The sequence below is a fragment of the Anguilla anguilla genome, chromosome 2, assembly GCF_013347855.1.
Source record: "Anguilla anguilla isolate fAngAng1 chromosome 2, fAngAng1.pri, whole genome shotgun sequence".
NCBI lineage: Eukaryota > Metazoa > Chordata > Actinopteri > Anguilliformes > Anguillidae > Anguilla > Anguilla anguilla.
In genome coordinates, this window is record NC_049202.1 from 34110612 (window position 1) to 34135332 (window position 24721).

At 43.3% G+C, this 24721-nt stretch overlaps 1 protein-coding gene across 1 annotated transcript; it reads left to right on the forward strand.

Moving 5' to 3' along the window:
* The first annotated feature begins 127 nt into the window (after positions 1-127).
* On the forward strand, positions 128-19523 carry LOC118220355 (histone-lysine N-methyltransferase PRDM9-like). The gene is made up of 14 exons (XM_035404223.1): positions 128-297; positions 2477-2602; positions 2680-2799; positions 4284-4555; positions 5906-5973; positions 7670-7866; positions 8234-10095; positions 10799-10889; positions 14236-14373; positions 15360-15506; positions 15846-16117; positions 16479-16546; positions 17256-17446; positions 17916-19523. Exons 1-14 carry the CDS (start codon positions 276-278, stop codon positions 18815-18817), a joined length of 4476 nt encoding a protein of 1491 aa, XP_035260114.1. The 5' UTR covers positions 128-275; the 3' UTR covers positions 18818-19523.
* The last annotated feature ends 5198 nt before the right edge of the window (positions 19524-24721 follow it).

Here is a 24721-nt window from a genome sequence, read left to right on the forward strand (position 1 = left end):
AAATGTATTACTTGGTTTCATTACGTTTACCATACTGTCAACCCATGTTTTCAAGGTATCAATTTGTTTTTTTGCATTTATATCGTTTTCCAGTCTATTGTCAAGACTTTTGACACTATTTTGACTCCATACTTAGAGCTATTGGCACTTCAGGAGGCTTACAGAAAGCTGACGACTCCAGAGCTGCCCGCTATCTTGGAAATAGACTAGGGGTAAGCGGGAGCGAGTTAGTGTACGGAGGCATCTTTTGCAGTTCAGAAGGCATAAACTGGATTATGGCGATGCCGGACAGTCCAGGTTAGCAGCTAGCGATCGAATCACACTTTAGCTGGTTACGCATAAATTACTGGTGAGTTAACATTACGATACGTACCAACCAATGTAAACTGAGTGGAAACGCCTGTTCTTGACGGTTCATTTCACATCACCAGAAAGTTATGTGGTTATGACGACAAGTGCATCGCAAAAATGAGGGTAATGGCTTACGTTGGCTACATAGCGATAGTTGTTTTTTCCACTGAAAGAGTTTCAACAACTTGGACCGTGGCTGCTCCTTGGCCATTCAGTCCACACGTTTACCACGGGGTTTCGTTAGGCCGCGTTTGAAAGCTAGCTAGTTGGCCAGTTTCAACGTTATGCTAACGTTTTATGCGAAATATATATGGCATATATCATACAATGGGAAAGGATGTATTTTCGTAGTAATGTAACGTAATAGCTAGCTAGTCTGGTTAAATTATTAGCCACATAGTCTAGAACATTTAATTATTTTAGCTAGCTAACGTTAGTGTTAGACTAGTCTAGCGGTTGGAGTGTAGTAGGTTATCGCAAGCTAGCTACCGTACCAGTTTAAGCTAGCTAGCTAACTAAAGTAATTCAATTTAACTGTCTACACTATTGGAGGCACGGCTGCTAGCTGCAAGTTACTGGATTCCAAACTAGCCGTCCAAAATTGAAATATCAATATATTGCTATTGGCTAAATGCAACTTTACCATTGCATTTGGTAAGACGGGCCCGCGTATCAAATATGAAGGCGCCTGTCACTGTCAGGCTGCTAGCTTGATAGCTAACCCTACAACTAACGTAGCTGACGTTATGCTGTTGAACGCGAGTTGAGCAAGCAGAACTAACGTTTGACAAGTTCAGCTGATGCTTGTGTCTGAATGACTGACGAGATTTTGTATTTATTCTGGACAAATTGGCTAACAGTTAGTTGTTGGCTAACAGTTAGTTGTTAGCTCGCTTGCTATTTCCGCAGTTACAGTGTTCCACACTTGGTCAACATTACCTTCTAGATAAACAACACTGAAGTTTGTAATATTCGTTTTTCGAGACGATAACTACCCGTTTTGGTGAACAGAAGTAGAACTGACATTCTCGATCTGTAATGCAACACTTACACGGGCGAACATTCCATTTTACCAACGCTACTCTTGTTAGCTATGGTTTGGCTAAAAAGCACTGTGGAAGTTGGTAACGACCCATACACGCTTCAGTCAGGTTCCAAAACCTGCACGTTTTGGGTGAAAACAGTGAAAGATTTGTCTCGCACATTTTATGGATTCTCATGGATAATTTCAAGGAAATGTCACGGTGCTCAATTTTTACATTAGCTACATTGGTCACGTCCACGTAATAAATGTACTGCGTTACCTTTGTAGTTAACGTGATTTTAAAAAAACAACCATGAATCACATTTCTCAGTCAGAAATGCCTGTTGACCATACAAACAACAGTTTTGACCTTTGCAGTCTCAAATGACTAGATGGTTAATGCAAGATACATTTTCCAATGATTTTATGTTCAGGATAGTGGGAGGTATGCGTAGTAGTAAGGTAATGCAAATACTATATTTCTACTTAGTCAGTGATTTACTGTGAACAAAGTAATAGCACTACACAAAAGTAGAGTAAGTTTGTTGAATTAGTCAGTGATTTACTGTGAACAAAGTAATAGCACTACACAAAAGTAGAGTAAGTTTGTTGAACCGTTTCTTTCATACTACTGCTTGTTGCTCATTTTTGACACAAGGAGCTGCTTGTCTTTTGCTGCAAATAAGTAAAAAATCAACAGTTGGACCTGTTTCACAATAAAAATCAGCTGATATAGTCTAATTTGTCTTTGACATTACTAATACTATTTGTTTTCAGGAGTGGGAAAAAAACATGCCATCAACAATGGCAGCAGCCAGTTCTTTCATAACAGTTTAAATTAAATCTTGACCAAGTTTTTGGTCTTCTGTTTATGTTTATTAACAATGTTTTGTCATGTATTGCATTGTATTTATGTTTTTCTGGTATGGATTTAGGTGTACACATAATGCTGTCAAGTAAGTTAGCAGTCCTTGCACTTGTGCTTTGATGGACAAGATATGGTCTATCCCAATGTCCTGCACACTGTTCTAGGTGGGTTACCCTAGCAAAAAACTAACTAGAATTGATAATCACGCAGCCTGATAGACTGTCTCATTTTAGGAATGAAGCCCAATATATCCTTGCTGATGTGTCAAGAGAGGGAGGGGGAGGAGTCTGTTTTGTCTCCTGGAGCCAACAGCACATCAGATGAGGAGTGGCATCCTGCTACTGACAGGCCGCAAGCAGGTGTGTTCATGTTTGTAAGTGTGTTCATGGATGGCTAGCTGGCTGGATCAGTGGTGTGTTTTGCTCACTGTTTGCGGATGTCACAGGGCTGTCGAGGAGAGAGAAGTGTCTGAAAGAAAACAGAAGTCTTCCCCAATGTCCAGTGTTGGAACAGAGTGAGGAGGAGCCCAAGGATCAGTTCTGTGATGATCAGTTCTGTGAGTAACAGTTGATGTGTAGAGTGACCGGGGCATGTTTAATAACTGTGGTTTAGCTTTAAATACTTATGCAAGTTTTCTTTTCTTTAACAGACATTTTCCAGACACCTTGCATAACTGCCTGAATTTACAAATGTTAATACTCTTGAATTTAAAAATGTAATCAAAGTTTAAGTGAAAACATTTTAGGTTAAATGTGATTTTTAAAGTGACAACTTTTTGGGGTTTTTTAAAAAATATGTCAGTTTTAGTTAATGTTTTTGTTTGGCTAAGAGTTTTTGTCTGCTGTGAAAAATATTGTAGATACTTACAGAAGGTCAGCAGGTTTCTGGTGACAACCTACCAGCTTTACAATGCCTGGCATAGGGGCACTCAGGGTTTGTGGTCTAAAGAAAGAACACGTACTTCAGGTAACACCAGAGCAGCTTATGTAGCAACACTATACCTCCAGAGGTTGTGAGTGTGAATATCACCTGATTATTCTCCGAATATAACATTTAATCTTGTTTTTGGATGGAACTCTTTACTATGGCACATACAACCTGAGGGTGCTGTGCTCAAGGAAATTGTTACATGGCTTCCTATGTCATATATATGATAATTACACGGGTCCTTGGGAGATAACAGCTTGCACCTCTTGAGGAAAGAAGTACTGGCAAACAGCAAACACTAACAGAGCTATTTATGAATGAAACTTACCAACCATCTGCAGCTAGTTATGTGTTAGACTATCTGCAGGTCGTTTCTAAATAGTTAATCAAATATCTGCATGAAAAATTTCTGGTGAAAGTAGCTATGTTTGCTTACTTTGGCAGTATTTTAAAGTGATATTGCTGGCTTGTGATTTTTTTAGCCAGCTGTGCAGCTAGTTATCTGTTTGTTCTAACTAGCTAGGCCAAGTTAGGAGCTAGCAAAGGGTGGGATTTGGTGTGACTTTAGGAGCATAAGAGCTCTCATTGTGTTTTGACAGTGGTAAAAAAATAAGTACAGTGAACTTCAGATATCAATATTTTTCATTGCCAACACCATTGTTTTATGTTTCTGACTCATCATCACTCATGCTAATGCTTCTGTTAAACGTCAAGTTCTTGCACTCTCAATCTCATTTTGGTTGTATGTGGACATTGTAACAGGATTGTGTTAGCTAGAATCATATATTTTGAACGTTTCTTACTATATCAGATTGTATTCTATCATTGCAAAATTTGTTATATCGAAAGTTCGAAACGTTGCCTCAAGAATCTAAATTGTATCCTATCGTGGTGAAGCCTGAGGTTTACACCCTAGCGATAAGATGTTCATGTGTCAAATTCTAATGACATCACAAAGCAGCATGCTATTTTTGATATGTTAATTCATTTGACCAGCCAGCCCATAACAATCATACCTGTGTGGTTGTACTTGTAATTTAATATAAGTTATCACACATGTGGCCTTTAACGTGGTGTTACATTCTAGAATGTCCTCTTCTCGCCCATTGCCAGACTGTGAGGAGTGCCAGTCCTTCTACCTGGAAGAGTGTGAGACCCACGGCCCTCCCTCCTTCACTCATGACTCCCCGACTCCACTTGGGGTTCCTCAGAGAGCCCTGCTCACTCTTCCCCCGGGCTTGGTGATTGGCCGGTCCAGCATTCCAGGGGCAGGCCTGGGGGTGTTTAACCAGGGACAGCAAGTGCCTGTTGGAATGCATTTCGGACCATTTGAGGGAGAGGTGACCAACAGGGAAAAGGCCATAGAGAGTAGCTACTCATGGGTGGTAAGTCAATGGACACAGTGTTGATGTAGTGTTGGTGTGCACAGTGTGGTTTGTAGTGAACTACAACATTCTATGGGGAGTGCACGTACTGTATGACAGAATAGGCAGTATTTTCCTATTTATTCCGTTATGACAACTGCACAACAGCAGACAACTGCACAAGAACATAATCAGCACAGGGATACAGTAAAGTCTGTGACCAAAGGGCATTGCTGTGGTATATTTAAAAAAGGTCTTACATTTAAGTGTATTGCAAGCAATGCTTAATTCGCAGTGTCTGTCTGTACTGGACCCGCATTGGTGGAATGAGCTTCTGACAAAGGTCAGGACAGCAGAATCACAAGCCATTTTCTGACATAGACTGGATTCCCCTCTTTAGTCAGTATTTTACCTCCCTGCCTATTCCCACTCACTAGCACTATTTTCTTACGCAATCATTTTAATTCAATTCAATTTTATTTGTATAGCACAGGGGTCCTCAGTCTTATCCAGAAAGGGCCGGTGTACATGCAGGCTTTTGTCTCAACCAAGCAGTAACACACCTGATTCTACTAATTGAGGTTCTCAGCAAAGACTCTAGTGGTTGATTCCTAGAAGCGTGCTACTGCTTGGTTGGAACAAAAGCCTGCACCCACATCGGCCCTTTCTGGATAAGATTGAGGACCCCTGGTATAGTGCTTTTTACAGAGAACTGTCACAAAGACACTTTACAGAGTGGCAGGGTAAGAGACAGAGCAGACAGAGCAAATACCAGGCCTGGCCCAAATAGCAGGTAAACAAACTCCCAGTGGGGGGAGAACCCTCAAACAGCGGTGAGAAAAAACTCCCCAATGGGAATTTTTAGGATTACAGAAGTTTGTTTTATGATTTTATATGGGCGTTAGCTGTATGAATCTATTGATTTGCATTATGGTTTTATGGTTGCCATTAGTTACCTTGCATTTAGTGCTTCATTGATGTTGCACTTCGCTTTCTGGTTTGGGTTATGTCGTTAGCCACGTCTGACCGTGTTGCACACATAACTTAAGGTTCTTTTTCATTGTCAGTTGCTCTGCGTAAGAATGTCTGCTAAGTGAATGTAATGTAATGCAGGCGGAACTTTTGGTTTACATTGTAAACATGGAAAATATTGCACGATACATGGACACACATGTATGCATGCTTTGGATTTGCAATATGTGCATGTAATTTTGTGCGACTTCTTTTAATCTCACTTAGACACAAAGGCATGTTTTTAACATAGCACTCATTTAAACATTTACACTTGGTTTCTAAGCACTACTTATTTCGAAAGTGTAACTGCATGCCGAGAAGCGTCATCTATCTAACAGAGCCCTATTATTTGCACAGATTTGCCGGAAGAATAACCAGTATGAGTATATTGATGCTACACGAGATTCTCACTCCAACTGGATGAGGTAAGTAGAGGCTGAATCAATCATATTGGCTCTCTTTTCCGTATTTATCTGTTCTACTCGATACTCAAGTAATTGAAGTCACATGACAATAAATTAATTAATGCACATGACAATAAATTCAATTTGCATTAAAAGCAGTGCGTTCCAATGCAATGAAAAACTTGTGCTCTAACTTCTCTCTGGATAAATAAACGCATATACACGGTCACGATAAACATAATATCCACATATACTACGGATATATCTGCATATCTGTGTTCGTATGATTACTCATGATCAACGTGGATTGTGATGCTAAAACAGAGAGCGATATGGATTACTGCACTGCTACAAACCGCCTTGTGCAGATTTGAGATTCCGATTCAGGCGCATACCCAGCATCTAATTGAACTGAGGGATGGATGAATTGGGTGTTGATATCAATATGCAAAAGGCTGCATTAATTCCTCACTTTGTTAGCGATTAGCATTAATGCCAGCAATTTGCTGATAAAAAATAGGCTGGTAGGCTCGGACTGGGTGCCAAATATCCAATCAGAAGAACGGGCAAACTCTGAAAGTCCGCAATTCTGCAATTCTGCCTCAGGAATATTGCTGCAAGATGACACGGCATCCGGTAGAGAGCTGTTCCTTTGTGCTATTGTGCTGTTAAGAGTGCCATCACCATGATAACTGGGCAGCATCTTTGTTTTGTAACACAGACGGATTGTAATGATTTGTTAATGGAATACGTTAAAAGGGAACTGCAACGCTTTTGAAAGCTGTAGGGTTTGTTTTGTACTAGAAATGAGAGAATATGTTATCGATTAAATTACAGCTTGGAAATTTTTTTTTTTCAGTTAATTCCCGGTCAAATCTCAAGTGCCACATTGACCTGTTTTGCAGTCCATTCTTTCAGAGCCACAGTACATGATGAAAGAGCCACAGGGCATGATGTAATCGATCTTATTGATGCAACTGTCATCTCATCACTAATAATAAGATTAGAAAAACTTGAGTACTTTTCTATCTGGTATCAGCATGGCTGTGTCTGAAGTGACATTCTGTACAAACTGACTTGTGTTTTTTGATGTATTCCTTAGTCAGAGTGTCTTATTTGTAGTCAGTTAATAATTTGTGAACTGTCAGCCTATGTGCTGTAATAGAATACATTGACACAAAGTACTGTGTAACTGCATTTATTCTTGTTGGGCATTGCAACAATATTTTGGCTTGTAATTGTTTCTTCTTAGATTGAGAGCGATTATAATTAAGGTTGGGTATTTGTCACATAAGTCGAGGGTGTCACAGATTCCATGATTTTTGCCATTTTTTTGGCAGTTCTGTGAAGATTTTGTCCATTTTAGTGCTTTCCGTGATTTTTCGGCAGTTGTGGATGGTAACTCAACCTTAATGTAGCCTCCAGTGTTATTTGTTTGTAAGTATATGCATTTTAACGACATTGCCAAATGCTGGGAGAAACAAAGTGTGAAAATGTATACAGATTATTTTTTTTTTTACTTCAATCAATTATTACTGTTGGTACAGTTGCACATATTATTTCAGACGTTTCCCACTGCTGCGATGAGATCTATTGATTATTTAATAAGTTAAAAAAATGTTTTAATTGTGTGCGAAGGTAACAGCTGTATCTTGGTAATTGAGATGAATTGTATCTTGTTGATATCTATATGTACTTTCCTCCTTCCCCTTCTGAGGTACGTGAGCTGCGCTCACAATGAAGAGGATCAGAATCTGGTGGCTTTCCAGCACAGGGGGCGTGTCCTGTTCCGGTGTCTCCGCCCCATCCCCCCTGGGCACGAGCTCTTGGTGTGGTATGCAGATGAGTACGCCCAGGAGCTGGGCATCATCTGGGACTCCCTCTGGAACAAAAAGTGCACTTCAGCAGGTAGCTGTAAGTTACACCTCTGTTCTTATAGCTCAGTTAGATCTCTGTTCCTATAGGTCAATTAAATCTCTGTTCCTATAGGCCAGTTAAATCTCTATTTATATATCTTTATTTCTTTCTTGTGCTGTAAATTGTTTTTGTAGATTTAGACTACGTTTTGCATATGTAGGAGACAATTCCACGGCCTTCTAAATCACGCAAGGTTATAACTTGCTGAAGACATCAGGATAACTGTGGCTAACAAGGATTCCCCACATAAGAGGCTTGATATGACATGCCTGGCAATCCCAGGGATGGTTCTCACTGTAAAATTTCTGCATTTAAAAAATTTGAGTGACTTTGTTCTCGGTCTTCTCTTCTGCCATTTTCTTAGTTGCGTCGACAGACGAGCCCTCGAATGTCTTCCCCTGTACCCAGTGCCAGTTCTCCTTCGCTGCAGAAGTCTACCTCTACAAGCACATCAAGCGCTCTCATCCTGAGGAGTTCGCGAAGCTCCAGGGGTCGGGGCCTATCAGGCCCGCGAGTCGCGTTCCTCTCTGTGGCCCGATCCCGGCGCCCCCGGCCTCTAGCGAGCTCTGCACGCAGACGTCCGCCCCCGACGCTCGCGCGGCTCTCTCAGGCGCTCAGAACGGGACACGCCGCGGCCCGCTACCAAACGACCAAATTCACAGAGGCGAAGGACCGCATTTCTGCGCTCGGTGTGGGAAGGGTTCCGTTGACCCGGAAGGCCTGAGAGTTCACGAGTGTGCTGAGAAAGGGGAGGGGCCAAACTGCCGCAGCCAGCGCGGGAGGAGTTTCAGCGACTCGGAAAGCGCGAAGGAGCGCGAGCGCGCCGAGGCAGGGGAGAGGCCCCACCGCTGCGCCGAGTGCGGGCGGAGCTTCAGCCGCTCGTGCCACCTCAAAAGGCACGAGCGGACCATTCACGTCAAAGAGAGGCCGTACTGCTGCAGCCAGTGCGGGAAGTGCTTCAGCCAGTCGGCGGGGCTGAAGAGGCACCAGCAGGTCCACGCCGGGGGGAGACGGAACCACTGGAGGGCGGACGCGACGTCCGAGGTCTTCCCCTGCTCGCACTGCGCGTTCTCCTTCACGTCGGAGCTCCTCCTCCACAAGCACGCCAAGCGCCATCACCCGGAGGAGCGCCGCGAACCGCCCAAGTCCGAGTCCGACGGGGCCGAGGGCGACGCCCAGAAGCCGCTTCCGTCCCCCGAGGCCCCGCCCGATCCGGCCAGGCCCACCCCGGCTCACAGGAACTCCAGGAAAGGGCGGATCCTCAAGCGCCTCAGAGCCTCGGCGCCGGCGAAGCGCCAGAAGGCGGAGCGGCGGTTCGGCTGCCCTCGGTGCGGGAAGGGTTTCGCCGACGCCGAGGCCCTGGGGGGCCACCCGTGCGAGACGGAGGAGGGGCCGTTCCACTGCCCCGAGTGCGGGCGGAGCTTCACCCGCTCCTGCAACCTCAGGAGGCACGAGCGGACCATTCACACCAAAGAGAAGCCCTACTGCTGCAGCCAGTGCGGGAAGTGCTTCAGCCAGTCGGCGGGCCTGAAGAGGCACCAGCAGGTCCACGCGGACGGGCGGCGGAGCCACCCGGGCGCGGACGTGTCCGCTCAGGTCTTCTCCTGCTCGTGCTGCTCCTTCTCCTTCACGGCCGAGCGCTACCTGTACAAGCACAGGAAGCGGTACCACCCTCTGGAGCACCTGCGCAGGACCGGGTCGGTCAGGGTGGCTCAGGTCGGGGAGGGACCCAACTACTGCACCCAGTGCGGCAAGAGTTTCAGTTGCCTGAAAAGCCTTAAAGCTCACCACTGCATGCGGGTGGGCGAGAAGCTGTACCTCTGCACGGAGTGCGGGAAGAGCTTCTCCTGGTTCTACGGCCTCCGGCAGCACCAGCGCATCCACACCGGGGAGAAGCCGTTCGGCTGCACCCAGTGCGGGAAGCGCTTCGTCCACTCGGGCCAGCTGAACGTTCACATGCGGACCCACACCGGGGAGAAGCCCTTCCTCTGCACCGAGTGCGGCGAGAGCTTCCGCCAGTCGGGGGACCTGAAGCGGCACGAGCGGAAGCACACGGGGGTGCGGCCGTGCCGCTGCGACGAGTGCGGGAAGAGCTTCAGCCGCCCGCAGAGCCTTAAAGCGCACCAGCAGCTGCACACGGGAGAGAAACTGTACCACTGCACCGTGTGCAGCAAGAGCTTCGCTCGAAGCTGGCACCTAAGAAGACACCATCAAAAAATGCATTCCGTATGAGCTCACGTGTATAGTGTGCGCTACAAATACATAGAAACCCGCTTTTACATCTTTGTGTGTGATTACCATAAACGCATAAAATCCAGAGAACACATTCAAAAAGTGCTTAAAGATAATATGCATCTTGTTCGTTTGAAATATGGTTTTAACAGTTCAGGGGGAAAATAGCTCTCCTTGATATTTAACTTTTATTGAAAGAGGGTGTTTATTAACATAACATGGTTATGTTTTGTTCTCATACTTTCTGGATACCAAATGTGTACAGATGCCAATTAGAGCTCTAATGAAAAACATTACTTATTTAATGTTGTGAGACCTAATTTTTAAGGCATACTATGCAGGATTTTTTAAGCCTTTCTGTGGTCCTGTGTTTACAGTCAAAGAAGTCTCCTCCACAGTCTTCAACCCCACCCACTCACACAGAGTACCTGACTTTGACCATCCAGCTACTTAATGTAGCTAGCTGGATAGCTAGATGTAAGGTTGCTTACAGGTACAACAGAAAACATGCCAACTTGGCATCGCTTTTCATCCCCTTTCTGAACTTCAGCTGTGGCCATCAAGGAAAAGCAATTCTGAGGTTGACAGGTTTTTTAACGAGCCCTGTAGGCTTGTCGTTTCGTTTCGCTGTACTTCTTCACATTCACAATTGCCGTAGATCGCTACAAACGCTCTGTTGAAACCTGATCCCACACAGGCTCTGTGGCCACACTCCCTGCGCGCCCAGAAACGTCCCGACCACATGATAGAAGAAGAAATGCAGGCAGTCGAGCATGGATTTGGCAAATGTGCGCAAAGACAGACTGCCAGTGCCTCATAGATATGACTGAACATTGTTATTTTATCTTTTCAGTGTAAAAATCATGCATAGTATGCCTTTAAAAACAGCCCAGTGATCACTGTTTTATTGATTATTCATAAGGTACATTTAGATCTTACTGGTTATTTTTTAAGCATTCATAAAAAACATGCACTATCGCATTTGTTAGTTTCTGTTAAGTCCATCTACTGTACGTTCATTCCCTTTGCCAATGGAAAATTCATAAAATGTTTCTCTTAATGCATAAATGAGTCATTCTGTTTTGAAACTTTTGGGAACAGATTTATAATATAGCTTACAGAAACTACATATTCCATTTTGCGCACTTGTAAAACTGCAGATATTTTGTGAAAACATTGATTTGCACATGTACCTTTTGGGGAAAAAAATTGCTTTTTTAAAAATTCCTACTAGGCTGTGTCTATTTTGTGTGTATGTTGAGCTTTGATTTTAGTACATGCAAGAAAAATGGTTACAAAGTTAGTGATCCACTACTGGGGAGCATCCATTGGATTTTATTTAACCAAAGAGACTGATTGATTCAATTCTGCATGGCCCTGCTGGCCACTGCGGGTATGATCTGGATCTGGATTTGATACCTGACCATGGTATACTAGAACAGTGCCTTAACAGGTTGAGCCACCCAGCAGCTTCCATATTGTGTTCTAAGGGCAGCATGTTTGTGAATATTCTCCCTCTCCCTCTCATCACCACTCTGTTTTTTAATGCAATCACTTTTTAAAAGTAGATGCATTGTAGTTGTTCTCTGCCCCTTCCCCTAAGGGTAGCTCCCTTGTTTAAATGCTTGACTTCGGATAGAATAGGGATGAATGACTACATTTCCCATGGACCCAACCCCCCTCCCTCCCTTCCATTGAAGTGCAGCTTACCATTTGGTAAAATAATTAAAATGTTGGTAGCATCTGTCAAAACAAGGGCGTTTACCTACTGTAAATAATTTAATGGGGGCAATATTCAGTTTGGTGTGGCCCCTCTCACAGCCTACCAGGCTACCGCTATGATAGAGATTTCTCTAGGAAATGTGTTTTGATGTTTTCATGTGCAGTACACACTGGATCTGTCTGACGAAGCAGAGAGGTGTTCATCGACTTGGCCGAAATCTGCATAATGTGCACATAGTCGGGAAGGAGCACTGAATACCTGGATTAAATCACAACCAGGATGATCAACAGGTACAGTGACCGCCTGACAGAATACATGACACATCATCGTAAATTTAACATGGAAAGGAGAAGCTTATTCTTGCTGACTATTTACAAGTTGCTGCTACAGTACCTGACTATCAATTTGTTGTAGATAGGAAGCAGCATGACATGCTGTAGACTCCAAAATCTGGCAGTAAACAGAGTTCATCTCAGTTTATCGTCAGGAGCAGAGACTGACTCCGTCAGGAGACGGAGAGCCATTAGCTTGGTAGATAGCTAGCTACCAAGTATAAGCCTTGTGACGATTGCCAAAGTACTTACTGCCTTGGAAGCGCACACGGAGTTTTGTGTAAGTTGATTGCGTTTTAACATTTTGTTTATTTGCGCTTTTTAGTTAAAGAAGGCTATAAAAAAATTTGTTCTCTTGCTCATTTCTCCAAACTTACATACTGCACCTTTAATATTCACTGTTACATATTTACCTGTGACAGATGATCAATCCTTTTTTGCACAAGTCTAGCAAGTGAAAATGAAGATAATTCCTGAGTTGTTCGGTTGTAATGCACATTTACATAAATACAGTTTCAATAATTTATATAAGTTTTGGAACAGTTTCTGCATGAGAGTAGTTGTAAGACTTGGGCGTCGATTCAAGAAATTTGGGGGAAATGTGGGCCAGTTAAACACATGACAATATAAAGGTTTGGTAAACTAACCGTCCAGCGTATTACCCGTGTCCAATTTGTTACCCAACCGTGGTGCTCATCCGTTCAGTAGAGCAGTGCTTTACACAGTGAGCCGACCAGCAGCTCCCCATAGCCCCGTTATAGGACTATAGGAGAATTATGTTATGCCAACAAGAAGCCTAATCGCCCACAGGTTTTCACTTTACCAATTTGCCACTTTGATAATGAAACAGGCAGATCACATCATACATTATGTTGGTTTATGACCGCCCTCCCCGCATGGGGGTCTGGGACACGTAGTTCAAAACATGCGACGCTGAACAACATAATCGAGTCGTGAGGATCACGTGTAACTAGCTAGCCATGTTTTAATAAGGCGGTTTATGTTAAAATACGATCACTCAGATATACTTTTATACACGGGAATTTAGCGCACTGACAGTCTATTTATAATCGCAAAGGAAATGAGGCGTAGACCTCTTGTGCCTCGGCTTATAGCCCCCACAAACTGCAGCGAAAAAGGAATGATGAGCAACCCAGCAGGTTGGTAGCACACACGGGTAGACTCTTTAAATTAGAACGGGGCTTCGTAGGCCTAGTCACCTTCCTGTGAGAGCCAGCCAATACCATTAGTAACCATGTAGCATAATGTAATATTGATATTCACTAACGGGATAGGGGCAGTTCATGCAATCAAACACGGTTGTATCAATGTTGACTGGCAATAACACAACAAATTTACAAAACTGCAAAAGGCGAGTCTGCAAGATAGTTCATTCAGTTTGCAAACTAGCGCGCGCGGAGCGTAAGCGAGAGGACTAGCTACAATGTGGTCATTTTAAAGGTGTACTTTTAGTAATTAACCGTAAACTCATTGCTGTGTTAGCTATAGCAAGGAAGGCCACTGTAGTGTCAAATCGGTGTAGTTCTTACGAATGAGAAGAGTATTGCCTATATTTAAGACTATTTCCTGTTTAGCTAACCGGTATAATATCAGAATCATTACTGCTTCCAATATATTGCTAACATACCAAAAACTATGAAGGAACACATGGGAACTTTAAAAAGTCAGATTTTACTATTTATTTTGAAAATATTGAGCTGTTCTCATGTTTCCAAACAAAATTGAGAACAATTGACACTTATTGCCTAAAATATAAATACATTTTAAATGAGTAGGCTGTTTGTAAAATGCGTTTAAATGATAAAAAGCAATTGCAGACTTTCGCAGTTGCATTTAAAACAGGTATGAACAGTTCATGGTAGAAAAATGAATGAACTTTGTAGTTAATAAACTGTTATAAAAATAATTTTTAAATGAGGTCATGTTGATGCAATTCACAAAATTGCAACCACCTGGAATTAATTAACCTCACCAGGACACTGTGTAGTGAGAAGTGTTTATTGGTGATTTTGTTATATGACCACACATTTGAAGTGTTTCTCAACTGTATTCTTTTAGGGCTCAAACCTTCTTCACCCTTGCTCATTTGCCGTGATGGAAATGCTAATGGAGAGGGACAGGAGTCTGTACCGTCTCCTGGAAACAACAGTACATCCGATGAAGAGTGGCACCCCAGTACTGACAGACCGCACGCAGGTGTCAATTCATTTACTGGGTCAAAACACTTTATTCAGTTCCAAGTATCTGCTATGAGTCATTCTGGCTTTGATTTGGCACTTCTTCTTTTTTTACTACAATGTGTTTAAATAAATTATCATAATGTCAAAATTGACAGGGGGGGTCATAGTGCGGTAGAATTTCAGAGACTTCCTAAAAGTTTTTCCACAGTTCTTATGGTACATGTACGGATGACAGTTGTTACTCAATGCCTTGTCTGTCAGCCTCTCACAGAGGAGTGTGCTACACATGAGGTTGGAGTTAAAATTAGCCCCTGATGATTATTCTGGTCAAGGCTATTTTGCCTTTGGTTGATATTTACAACTTCACAAGATAAAAACTCAAAATCCCGTTTTTCTGATAAAATCGGAGACATTTGAGCTACCAAACTTTTTGCCACAGAAAACTGCTGGGTATTGCTTTGTGCCAGTCTGCTTGAATATATGAGGTACTGAGTGTTGTCTGTGTGTAGGTGTCTGATTGTATGAGGTACTGAGTGTTGTCTGTGTGTCGGTGTCGGATTTTATAAGGTACTGAGTGTTGTCTGTGTGTAGGTGTCTGATTGTATGAAGTTACTAAGTGGTGTCTGTGTAGGTGTCTGATTGTATAAAGTACTGAGTGTTGTCTGTGTGTAGGTGTCTGGTTGTATGAGGTACTGAGTGTTGTCTGTGTGTAGGTGTCTGATTGTATGAAGTTACTAAGTGGTGTCTGTGTGTAGGTGTCTGATTGTATAAAGTACTGAGTGTTGTCTGTGTGTCGGTGTCTGATTGTATGAGGTACTGAGTGTTGTCTGTGTGTAGGTGTCTGATTGTATGAAGTTACTAAGTGGTGTCTGTGTGTAGGTGTCTGATTGTATAAAGTACTGAGTGTTGTCTGTGTGTAGGTGTCTGATTTTATGAGGTACTGAGTGTTGGCTGTGTGTAGGTGTCTGATTTTATGAAGTACTGAGTGTTGTCTGTGTGTAGGTGATTCAAACCCGATAAGAAGAGAGACAAGGAAACATAACAACCATCTGCACAGGTGTCCTCTTCTGGGCTGCAATGGAAATGAAAATGATGCTGGGGAAAAGCAAGAGCAGGAGGAAGAGGAGACTAGAAACGATGATCACTTCTGTGAGTGAAGATAATCTGATACAGTGAAAAATGTGGCATGTTCATTCCCCATCTTGTGTTGTATTCATAATTTTAATGGCAGTCCTCTTTTCACTTTGCTTCATGATTGCATATTCCTTGCGCTCATGTTTATTGTTGTGTTTCGAATAGACTTTGTGTGGTTATAATTCTGAATTGCTGTTATCAACTCTGAGCGTGTGGCAAAGTTCAATTCTGTTTGATACTTTTACAATTTGTTGGGTTAGTATTGACATGTATAGATTACTTGTCACGAAACCATATACCTGTGTTCATGTGGATCCTGAAATGAGTCATTTGTCTGTCATAATTCATTGCCAGACTGTGAGGAGTGCCAGTCCTTCTACCTGGAAGAGTGTGAGACCCACGGCCCTCCCTCCTTCACTCATGACTCCCCGACTCCACTTGGGGTTCCTCAGAGAGCCCTGCTCACTCTGCCCCCGGGCCTCATGGTTGGGCGTTCCAGAATTCCAGGGGCAGGCCTGGGGGTGTTTAACCAGGGACAGCTAGTGCCTGTTGGAATGCATTTTGGACCATTCGAGGGAGAGGTGACCAGCAGGGAAAAGGCCATAGAGAGCAGCTACTCATGGGCGGTAAGTCAGTGTTATTGTGCACAACATGCACAGAGTTGTGTTACATTGGTGCTCGTTCCTCACAGTTTAATAGAACAAATACTATAGAGAAGGGAAGTTTATTTGCCAGTGTTTTAATACGCATGACTGCAAGCGTCTGCACAAAATTTGAAATGGGCAACCGCAGATTGTAATTATTATAGGATAATTATCTATAGGATCTGATTATAGGTTCAGAATGTTATAGTTAATTATTGCAGGATCATGTGTGGCTGTGCTGTCCAGTTTGTACCAAATAAAATATATTTCTTGTGTAAACTAAATGTGTAGAACACGGCATGTCAAGTGTGATTTATCTCACGGAGCCCCGTACTTTGTTTAGATCTGCAGGAAGAAGAACCAATATGAATATGTCGATGGTACACGAGACTCTCACTCCAACTGGATGAGGTAAGTGATGCCCGAATCAATCATATTGACTTACTCAGGCAGCCAAATTTTTATTAAAGGACCAGCAATAGGTTTGCTCCTTAGTGACACACAAGGGGCCAATGGGAATGTTTGTCATTGGCAACCATCAATGTCCAACAAAAATCATCAAAGTGGGCCCATACTATGAAAAGCTTTTTGGCAAATAACATGTGACTAAATGTTGTAATGTACTCGTTGGTGCGCAGTGTAGTCTGCTAACTGATATGTCAATCATTTGATCACGTTGTGGGTATACAACAGTGTGGCAATCCTGGCAGCTGGCATGGGGGCAATATTGACAGCTGTAACCTACCACTTCATAACACTGCTGGCTCCAGACGCTTCTCTTCCAGCATTGGCCTCTTACTTGTGGTGAAGCTGTTGGGGAAATGCAGTGGAGCAGTGCTATACTTACACTGGTTTTGCATACATTAGTTCATGGTAGTTAGGCGGTAGCAGCACAACCAACAGTGTGCCAGAGTTGGCCTCCAATGATGAGGGTCAGCCACCAACATCCACAAATATCGAACACTGGATTAGCCAGGTCATGTTTACTGGGATTTTATATAAACAGACTTTGATGCATTTGTGAAGTAGGGTGGAACACTTACTAGTCAGTCTTTTGTGGGTTATAAACACAATTGTAATGACTGTAGTAATCTTATCTCGCCATGTCTTTCCTTTTGAGGTATGTGAACTGCGCCCGTAATGAAGAGGAGCAGAATCTAGTGGCTTTCCAGCACAGGGGGCGTGTCCTGTACCGGTGTCTCCGCCCCATCCACCCAGGACAAGAGCTGTTGGTGTGGTGTGCTGACGAATACAGCAAGGAGCTGGGCGTCACCTGGTATTCTCTGTGGATCAAAAAGTGCACCGCTGCAGGTACCTAATCATTATCTGTTAGTGTTACGTTCCCTGCCTCTGATTGCCTGGGTAGTGCAGGTGGAGTTAGTTACCTGATTGCCTCCACCTGCCTGTGGCCCAACATAAGCCCTGCTGTAGGAGGCTGAGAATATCTTTGGGGCTAGATTACACTGAGACTCCTGCAGCAGGGCTTATGTTGGGCCACAGGGAATGTAACAGTTAGCCTTTGTGCAATTAAGTGCAATGCATGGTGTTTCCATGCGGCCTTTTTGCTGCATCATAATGACCCAGTAAGGTTGCCCCGACAACCACGTGGTCCTCAGTTTTCAGCAGGGTGAATGTAGCGCACTGGGGTCCAGGGTTCCTTTGGGGAGAACGAAAGGCGAAGGGCCCCTGGAGGCCCCTTAAAGGCTGTGCCACTCAGAATCGTTCACCTCGGCTCACCCTCTCCTCTCCCACATCTCCCTTTCTCTTCCTTCCCCTCTAGCTGCAAGTTTGGAGAAGCCCTCTCAGGTCCTCCTGTGTACGCAGTGCGAGTTCCCCTCCGGCGCGGAGCGCCGTCTCCAGAGGCACCCTGAGCAGGCCCGCCCGCAGGCCGACGGGGACCCCGAGCGGACCGAGCCGGGGGAGCGGGCGCACTCGTGCCGCGAGTGCAGGGAGAGCTTCGTTTCGCCGTGCGAGCTGAGGAGGCACGAGCGCGCGTCGCACGCGGGCGGCGAGCCGCACGGCTGCTCCGAGTGCGGGCGGAGCTTCGGCCAGCTCGTCGGCCTGAAGAGGCACAAGCAGCGGCACTCCCGGGAGAGGCCCTACGCCTGCGGCCAGTGCGACAAGACCTTCTGCTGGTTCACCGGCCTCCAGCGGCACGCGCGAAGCCACGTCGGCGACAAGTCCTACCTCTGCACCGAGTGCGGGAAGTGCTTCGGCCAGTCCGGGGATCTGAAGAGACACCAGAAGATTCACACGGGGGAGAGGCTGTACCTCTGCACCGACTGCGGGAAGAGCTTCAACCGGCTGAGCAGCCTCCGGCAGCACCAGCGCATCCACACGGGGGAGAAGCCGTACGGCTGCACCGAGTGCGGGAAGCGCTTCTCGTACTCGGAGCAGCTGAAGGTCCACCTGCGGACCCACACCGGGGAGAAGCCCTTCCTCTGCACCGAGTGCGGCGAGAGCTTCCGCCAGTCGGGGGACCTGAAGCGGCACGAGCGGAAGCACACGGGGGTGCGGCCGTGCCGCTGCGACGAGTGCGGGAAGAGCTTCAGCCGCCCGAACAGCCTCAAAGCGCACCAGCTGCTGCACAAAGGGGAGCGGCCCTACCGCTGCCCTCAGTGTGACAAGTGCTTCATTCGGACGGGGCATCTGAGGAGACACGTTAAAAAAATGCACTCGTGAGAATTTTGCTCTGTGTATTTAAGCTTTTTTTTTCTTTTTTTTTTAAAAAAGGATTTGTGTGAATTTGTATGATGTGCAACCCAAAATGTGTACCACGAGTGCTGTGTATTACAAAATCGCTACCTCAAGGAAAAGGCTAGATGTGGACTTATAAATCCTATGCAACTCCTCTTCAGATCTTTGTAAGTATGCTGCCTAATACTGTACTATGGTGGATGTGAGCATGCAATTCAGTTGTATGTTAGCAACCATAAAGATTTTTTCATGTTGTGTTCATGGTATTTATAATATACAGTGGGGATAAAAAAATTTGAGCACCCCTGCTCAAAATACATTTTACAATGAATATCTAAGCGAAGAGAAGCTAACCTGATCTCTAAATGGTACAAAGTTGAATGTTGAATGTGACACATTTCTTCTTTCTTTTAAAGCAAGATGACTTTTTATTTTAATTTTTTAGGGTTTCAAGATAATAAAAAAAAAAAAAAATGAAAAAGTTCCTGTGCAAAAGTTTGGGAACCCTGGTAGTTAGTGGGCTTGCTTCCGGCAAGCCCACTCTTGGTATCTTTCATATTTCTTATTATCTGCACTTTCCGCCCAATTTTTCTAGCTCTAACTAGTCTAACTCTCTAACTCTAACTACAGTTTTTGTATTACATTCAAACGTTTTACACCAAAATGACCGGCTAGTTCCAGACATTGTTGCTTGTATTCAGAGTTTTGAAATATTCAGAACTTTTTGAAATATTCAACTTTTTTTGTGGTCACTCCATAGAGGGTCACTCATGGACGTTTAGTGGAACGCTTTAATAGGACGCATGCGCAGGTGGTCACTCTCATGGACGTTTAGTAGGACACATGCGCAGGTGGTCATGCACGTTTAGTAGGACGCACTTCCAATGGCACAAGATTTTTAAGCACAGCTTTATCGCCTACGCTAACATGTTAGCGTTTCGCCTACTTTAGTTAACCTAGTTAGCACGTACGGATGCTATCCTGCACGCATGAGTGGGAGCTAATGACACACAGCTACAACCACCGATACAGATGTATGGACACATGAACGCTACAACCACCGATACAGATGTATGGACACACGGAGGACAAAAAATAACGTTACAGAGGTGAGGACATGCCATAGCTAGCTAGCTATATAGTTAGCCAAGTTTTACTCGTGACACTTTTAGGATATGACTAATCCCTGGAACATAATTGCTACTTGCTGATCCCCGACTGTATATGTAACGCTACGGTGCGCCGTGGGTCTGGACGGTTTCGTGCTTCTTCTGAGCTATGCGCCCTCATTGAAATGCATTGAGGCTTGAGGACAGTGCCAGTTGGAATTTGAAGCAAGCCAGCCCACACAATTCCTTCAGGAATTGTAACCTTTCTAGTTAGTACTTTGTAACTCCTCCTCAGGCAACTATAACAGCTTGCAAATGCTTCCTGTAGCCAGCTAAGTCCTTTGATTCTTGCTTTTGGAGTTTCTCTCCATTCCTGCTTGCAGAACACTTCTAGCTCAGAAATATTCTTCGGCCTCCTTGCATGCACGGCATGTTTAAGATCTCTCAACAAATTTTCAATAATATTTAAGTCTGGGGACTCTGGTGGCTATTCCGAAATCTTCATCTGTCTTTCCTGGAGGTACTTCATTGTTGATTTCAAGGTATGCTTTGGCTCATTGTCTTGCTGGAATACCCAACCTCTCTTCAACTTCAATGTCCGGACTGACTTGGTCTGGGCCTTAGTAATTATATTTTTTAAAAGTAACAAAGAATAATCCAAAAGTGTTCCCAAACTTTTGCACAGGGTCCTTTGCTTTTTTATCATTTAAAAACAGTAAAAAAATAAAAATCTATCTTGTTTAAAAATTTGCAGAAAGGTCTAATGTGTAATGTTGTACCATTTAGAGTTCAGGTTTACTTTCGATCACTTAGAGATTAATTATAACAGACATTTAAAACAGAGGTGCCCAAATTTTTGCATCCCACTGTACATTCCTGGACTCTATGCTGGTCACGGTGTTCCATTCAACCGGTGCCATATGGTGCACGAGCCTACGCCGGTGTAGTTATCTCCACACCGCCAATAACAGTATTTTGTAATTACAATTTAAAATTAAAACTGCTTTTGCAGAGCTTCAGTGTTGACGTTATAAAGTAAGCACATTATATCACATTCACACAATACTTAATGCCATCAGATATAATCAGTTCACCTCAATTAGGCCATTAAATGTGCAATAAAATAACTTATTTGCATCGCAAAATTGTGTGCATTTTATAAACATTATTTTAAAGTACGGATACATCCCCTTTTCGTTCTCCGCATTCACTCAGTGAATATTCATGACAAAGATCTGCAGTGCGCAGATTTTGTCATTTAAAAGATCTTGAAGCTTTTGCTGGAAGCTACTGCTGTAGCGAGTGGTGTGTATATTTTTTTCTGTTAAGTGTACTTTTATTAAAACAGATTTTTATACATTTGTTTAATCTCCTGAACATGGTGTGAAGAAAGAAGCAGTATGTTTGCCTGCCAATGGATTATTCGGATAGTTGGTACACTTATTAATAAAGGAAAATTAATGGACATGTTGAGACCAATGATCAGTTTGAAGGCAATTTTTATACTGGTAATACTGGTATCAACAGTATTTTCAAAGGAAGTAATATTGGTGTCAAAATGGTAACACTGTGACAAGCCTACCTACATCTTAAAATCCGTGTAGTCCACTCGTAGTATGACTGAGCTGCAAATAAATTAGTTGATTAACAATAAGTGCATTATTGAATGAAGAAGAAAAAAAATCAACTACCTTGATCATGGGTGTCAAAACATGTAACTGAAAATGTAAGCATGAGCATATCTGAGGTGACAGCAAATTTGTAGATTATAGTGACATGAAATTATTTGTAAAACAGTTACTTTAAAACAAGGAACTGAACATGTCAGCTTCAGCATATGAATGAGTGCTTAACCGTTATTTTATGAACAAAAATGTATGCAAAATCTGTATTAAAATTAGTTTATCTAGATAGATAGGGGCGACATAGCTCAGGAGGTAAGAGCGGTTATCTGGCAGTCGGAGGGTTGCCGGTTCGATCCCCCACCCTGGGCGTGTCAAAGTGTCCCTGAGCAAGACACCTAACCTCTAATTGCTCCCAACGAGCTGATTGGTACCTTGCATGGGGCAGCCTTTCACCGTTGGTGTGTGAGTGTGTGTGTGAATGGGTGAATGACAGGCATCAATTGTAAAGTGCTTTGGATAAAAGCGCTAAATAAATGTAGTCCATTTACCGTATCAACAGCTGGAGTGTTTAAAAACAGCATTAACCTATTCCTACTATGCATTCCCATTGTGTTTTCAATTCACAGTCCAGAATTGGGTATCAAAATGGTCGGATGAGTCTCATACTTTGTAGTTTGCTTTTCGGCAATCTTCATATCCAGGGTCCAGCAGCACTTTGGTTTCTTGCAGGTATGATTACACAAAGGTTCACAATAAGCACGCACAGTGTAATGAATTTCACAATTAGACTCTTTTTTTTCAGCACATCCCTATTTATTTATGACTGTAAATTATGCATGAATGTATAATGTATACTTGATTCAGAGTGAAACTGTTAAAATGGAACAAATGAATGTTGAATTTTTTCCCCTTCCAGGGTTTTTTTTTGCAAACTACAGAGGGGAAAAAGTTCCAAAAAAAATAAAATAAAAAGTCCTCAAATAGTAATGCTTGCGTATTAATGCAGGATTAGTTCTAATTTCCCCTTGGTTGAAACAGGTATCTGGAATGATTTCCTGCTACATTATCACAATATCAAGGCATTTAATATCCGCACACACCTCACCAACAAAAAAGCTAAATGTACAATTCAAGGTGCTTGTTAAAAAAAGCTGTATAATACAGTAAGAAAACGTTGCTTTAAATCTAGTCTATTACATTGCACTGCTAGACTTGATACCCACTTGCTCTGTGTCTCTTTGTTTTCCTGCACGCAGTTTCAAGCATGCTACCTCACCACATTTTACAGGTGTGGCTTTTCCCTTTGCCTCTGTACAAACTGGCTCACTTGTGGCAGACCACCACTCTGTAAAAAACTGAAACGTAGGCTCTCAAATATCATCACTTCTTACTGCAACTAGTTTGAGAGACTCACAAGCACTGCACACCATCAGATACAGAACGTTACAGAAGTGGTACTGGGCAGGTTAGTACATGTCAGCAGTTTGGCTGTAATGGTAGAGGTAAATGGGTGACATTTGGCTGGAAGTTCCAGCTGTGGTTCCTGATGTTCCTTTCTCACTTGGAGTTCTGCTCCGCCAGTCTTGTCCTTGTCTTCATTTGAAAAACCTCAAGAAAATAAAAGCACAGCTTGAAAAACGCAGAATAAAACTGCTTTCCTGGGATTTATGGTTGTCAGATCCATCCTAGTGCTGTTGAAGTTGGCAAGGGAATTTCCAACGCAGGGAGTCTCATTTGCCAAGAAGCAAATGACGGCAGGAGTGTATGACTGCTTACGTAACAGTTCAGCAAAGGAAAAGAACAGGCAGTTTGTTTTCCCGTTCAATACAAAAGGTAGATCAAGCATCAATAAAACAGGAATGTATGAAATGGCTATAATACACTGAGGGAGATTGATGTGCTTTCCAGTGTGGTACACTGCCAAAACCAGTACGCCCGCCATGTTGGTTCTCTTGGCACCCACTCCCCGGTCCACTTGCCGCTGGGTTTAAAGTTTGTTTTCCTGTCTGTGTCCCTGAACAATCGCGCAAGTTACAGTGATACAAATGTAACAGGATTGGCCATACATCATGATGACAGTAACCATGGTGATTAACATGCAAACAAAAGGCCTGCTTCAGTTGCTCAGTTGCAGTCCGAATGCAGATTTCCAATGAATGACATTTCGGACATTTTGAATGCAAAGCGGCAGCCACAGACTTCACTGCTGAATGATCTTGCCCTCAAACTGTGAGTCCCTTTTGCCCTGACCAATGAGCTGGCCAGCTTCTTCTAGTGTACAGGCAACACCGAAAATGCTCTAGCTAATACAAAGAATAGAGGACTCTGCCCTAATGATATTGCACTATTTTTCAGAAGGAAAGCAGAACTGAAGACATTCTTGAGTTTGCCTTTGCTCTCGCCTCATGCAGTACAAAGGCACCAGTCAAATCAGTGACAAAATCTGAATTGAGAATTAAATACGTTTGACTTACTCAATAAAATAAGATGTCCAATGTGTCCGTTGCAAGATACACTATACTACCATAGTTTTAATACTCTATGCCCGCATTCCAGCAGAGTGCTGAAGATACTTTTATTTGTAAATAAATACTTTTTCAGCACTAAAATGATTCTAGTGAGAAATTTCCCCAGAGGAAATCACAGCAATGACAACTACCCGATGGCACAGACATACTTGGTCCAAACACTGCAATTAAATCATCTTAAACAATACGGGTGGGGAACACAGGATTAACACTTAATGCATCAACACCTCATATATGCGTACTTAACATGGGACATTCATTCCCTTTGTTCTCATCTCTCATCTCTGCTTATAGTTAAGAAACAGCTCCAAAATAAAATAAAAATGAACATCATTTTGCACATGTATACCATGCAGGCCGCTGAGAGGTTTGTTTTTCTTTCCTTGAGTAGATTTTGATCCCAATGGTTTCAAGGCGGATCCAGGAATGGCACTCACAGGAGTGTGTTTTTTATCATATGACCCCCCCCCCCCAAAAAAGAAAGGAAACATTTTTTGCAAAGCTTAAGTCACTAGCTCAACAGATTAAAAATTGCAGCACAGTAAGTGAGATTTTGGCAGAAGTGGCCAGCAAGAAATGTAGCAATTACTAAAGTAAAGTAACATAAACCCCAGTGGAGAGCAGTAA

Coding starts and splice junctions, on each gene's coding strand:
- LOC118220355 (XM_035404223.1), top strand. CDS start 276: ATGGCGATGCCGGACAGTCCAG. Junction 16,118..16,478: donor AGAGCAGCTACTCATGGGCG/GTAAGTCAGTGT, acceptor TACTTTGTTTAG/ATCTGCAGGAAGAAGAACCA. Junction 16,547..17,255: donor TCTCACTCCAACTGGATGAG/GTAAGTGATGCC, acceptor TTTCCTTTTGAG/GTATGTGAACTGCGCCCGTA.